General features: G+C 50.1%; 1 protein-coding gene across 1 annotated transcript; it reads left to right on the top strand.

Moving 5' to 3' along the window:
• Window positions 1–1,523: 1,523 nt before the first annotated feature.
• LOC142817237 (uncharacterized) lies at window positions 1,524–2,536 on the top strand. Its single transcript, XM_075894299.1, has 2 exons — window positions 1,524–1,793; window positions 2,403–2,536. The coding sequence occupies exons 1-2, from the start codon at window positions 1,524–1,526 to the stop codon at window positions 2,442–2,444; spliced, it is 312 nt and encodes a 103-aa protein (XP_075750414.1). The 3' UTR covers window positions 2,445–2,536.

The raw sequence follows: 2,536 nt of genomic DNA, 5'->3' as shown, positions 1-2,536 counted from the left end.
CTGAAGCGCCTTGCGTTGCAGCTCCTATACACACTAGCTCCAGAGTTTCCTCTAATGTATAATTAGGAAACTCTATTGGCGCAGCAGAGCAGCGACGAATTGGGCTTTGGTGAAAATAGGGAAAAATCGCGAAGAGATTTTAAAAATACAAATACATTCATAGCGAACGTGTACACGTGTGCGTCATTTGCACGTGGTAGGGTTGCATTCACAAGGGAAGAAAAAAATGGCAGCATAACCACGGAGTGAATGATGCAGAGTGGGGCGAAGCATCAGTCCGTCCAATCGTTCTTCCTTCTGTCCGTCCATGCGTGCGTCTGTGTGGCTGGCCGTGCGTCCATCCGCCCATCCGTGTCTGCGTCTGTTCGTGCGTCCGCACGTCCATCTGTGCGTCTGTCCCTGGGTTCGTCCATGCATCCGCTCCTGCGTCCGTCTATGCGTCCATCCGTCCGTGCAGTCATCCGTGCGTCCGTCCATGCATCTGTCTGTGTGTACGTTCGTCCACCTATTCAACACTCCAAGTACCACCATCTCGCATCATTTCATCATATATTCCTCATATAAAAACACCGCCATCCAGCGGACGTTCCAAGGACTGAACGAGAGGAGGCACACGCACACTTTTTTATGGCTTGCGCTTCGGCTCTACTTCCCACCTTTAACCACCTCGAGTTCATGGTATATACTGGTTCACTGTATTCATGGCACTGCGGCCCAACGCTCGCTAAACCTTTCTAAAACCAAGGAGGTTACGCCCAGCGAGTATAACGTAGCAACCCTTTCTTGTCAGATAGTGCTCAATGTACATGCCAATGGCTGCTAAGGAGGAATGAGAGACAGAAGAATTCGGCTTTTAGTTAACGCGCACGCTGCGAATTTTTTATTGTTCAACAACGCACAGAAGAAATCTCCCACCGGCACCACCTTGGAGGTCTAAATGTAAGACTGTGGCGCAATTATGTAAAAGTTTCAAATCCGGACAAAGGCGGTCTCTTCCATTGAGTCGCACGTGATTGGCCCATACAAGCGGTGACGAATGCTGTGACGCTATGAGTGACGTGGACTGGGGTGTCACGTGACTCTTTTTTTTTCGGTTTTCGGAGAAAGGCGATGGAACGGTCGGAGAGACTGTCCGAAAGCAACCGGATGGATTGAAATGGCTGCAAGGTGGCCTGGATTGGATAGAAATGGAAAAAATGCGCGACTTTTCGGCACCGGGGCACTTAGACAACATGGCGTTTCCCACTGACACGGTACTTCGCCTTGCCTGTGCGGTAGCTTTAACCGAGCAGAGGCGACGACGCGAGGTAAAAGATGCATTTGAAGAGTTCAGCGAAGAAGAGTTCCGGCAATGTTTTCGTCTGTCCAAACGAACAGTGCGTAGCTTGTGCGACGAACTTGACCCTATCATCGGATGCCAGCGAGCCAGTGGCCTTTCCACAGAGAGAAAGGTGTTGTGCGCGCTGCGATTTTTCGCCACCGGTAGCTTCCAGAAGAGCATTGGTCGCGAGGAACACTTAGGCATGTCTCAGCCGGCGGTGAGCAACACCATCCACGAGGTGACGGAGGCGATCATTACCGTGGCTGCTAGAAAAAGGGTGGCGGACTTCCTACTGACAACAGCTGCTAAGGATGAGGCAAAGGTGGAGTTTGTGCTACGCGGTTGCATCCCAGGGGTGCTGGCGTGTACCGATGGCACGTTGATCACCATTCGCAAGCCAGAGGGATTCAGACTGGCCGACACGGCGAGCTTCATGTCCAGAAGGGGCTATTATGTCCTGAACGTCATGATCGTAAGTACTGTTAGGATAGTTTATTACTCGCCCTTCGGAGCAATTGTTCAGTTGTGACGCCGAAGCTGGAAAAAGTAATAATGCAACGAATGAAAAAAGAACCTGCAGGGAATTGGATGCGAGCTAGATGGTGGCTCGCAAGGCCTCGGTAATAATAAGTGGCAAGTGTTTCGTGCGTGAGCCAGTTGCCTTTTTTGCACTGACATGCATACGCAATTGAATTGTGCATTTTAGAGGTAATCGGTAATATGGGCAGCAGACGTAGCAGAAGTATATACACGACAGGGAAGTATTTCCAACACGAAAGTGCTAACAATCACAATAGGACGAGCTGGCTTTGGTATTTACGAGTGTTCTTTCCCAAGAGCAACGCGTAGCTTTTCACTTATCAATCATTCAGTGGAAGTCGTGGCCATGTGTACAGCAGAGGTGGGGTCGTTGCCCCCACACTCCCCCCTCCTCAGTGTGCTACACCCTGTGTTTCCTTCTAAGTGAAGCTCTTTGTACCGATGACTGTACTAGTACGCATTGTTTCCTGCATATGCGTAGAAAAAAGGGATTTATTCTGAGTATAAATGCAGTACTATTTTATATCGCTCCTCATCGCAGATGTGCAAAGCATGGCTGCGCATAATTGTCATAGACCCATGATTCCCAGATTCGTGCCACGACTCCTGGGTGTGGGAACACAACCCACTGTGTGCACGCCTAGCTGCACATCTGCAGCCTGGCGAATATCTGCT

Source organism: Rhipicephalus microplus, chromosome 5, assembly GCF_043290135.1.
Source record: "Rhipicephalus microplus isolate Deutch F79 chromosome 5, USDA_Rmic, whole genome shotgun sequence".
Taxonomy (NCBI): domain Eukaryota; kingdom Metazoa; phylum Arthropoda; class Arachnida; order Ixodida; family Ixodidae; genus Rhipicephalus; species Rhipicephalus microplus.
This window is presented reverse-complemented; position numbering and strand designations above follow the sequence as displayed.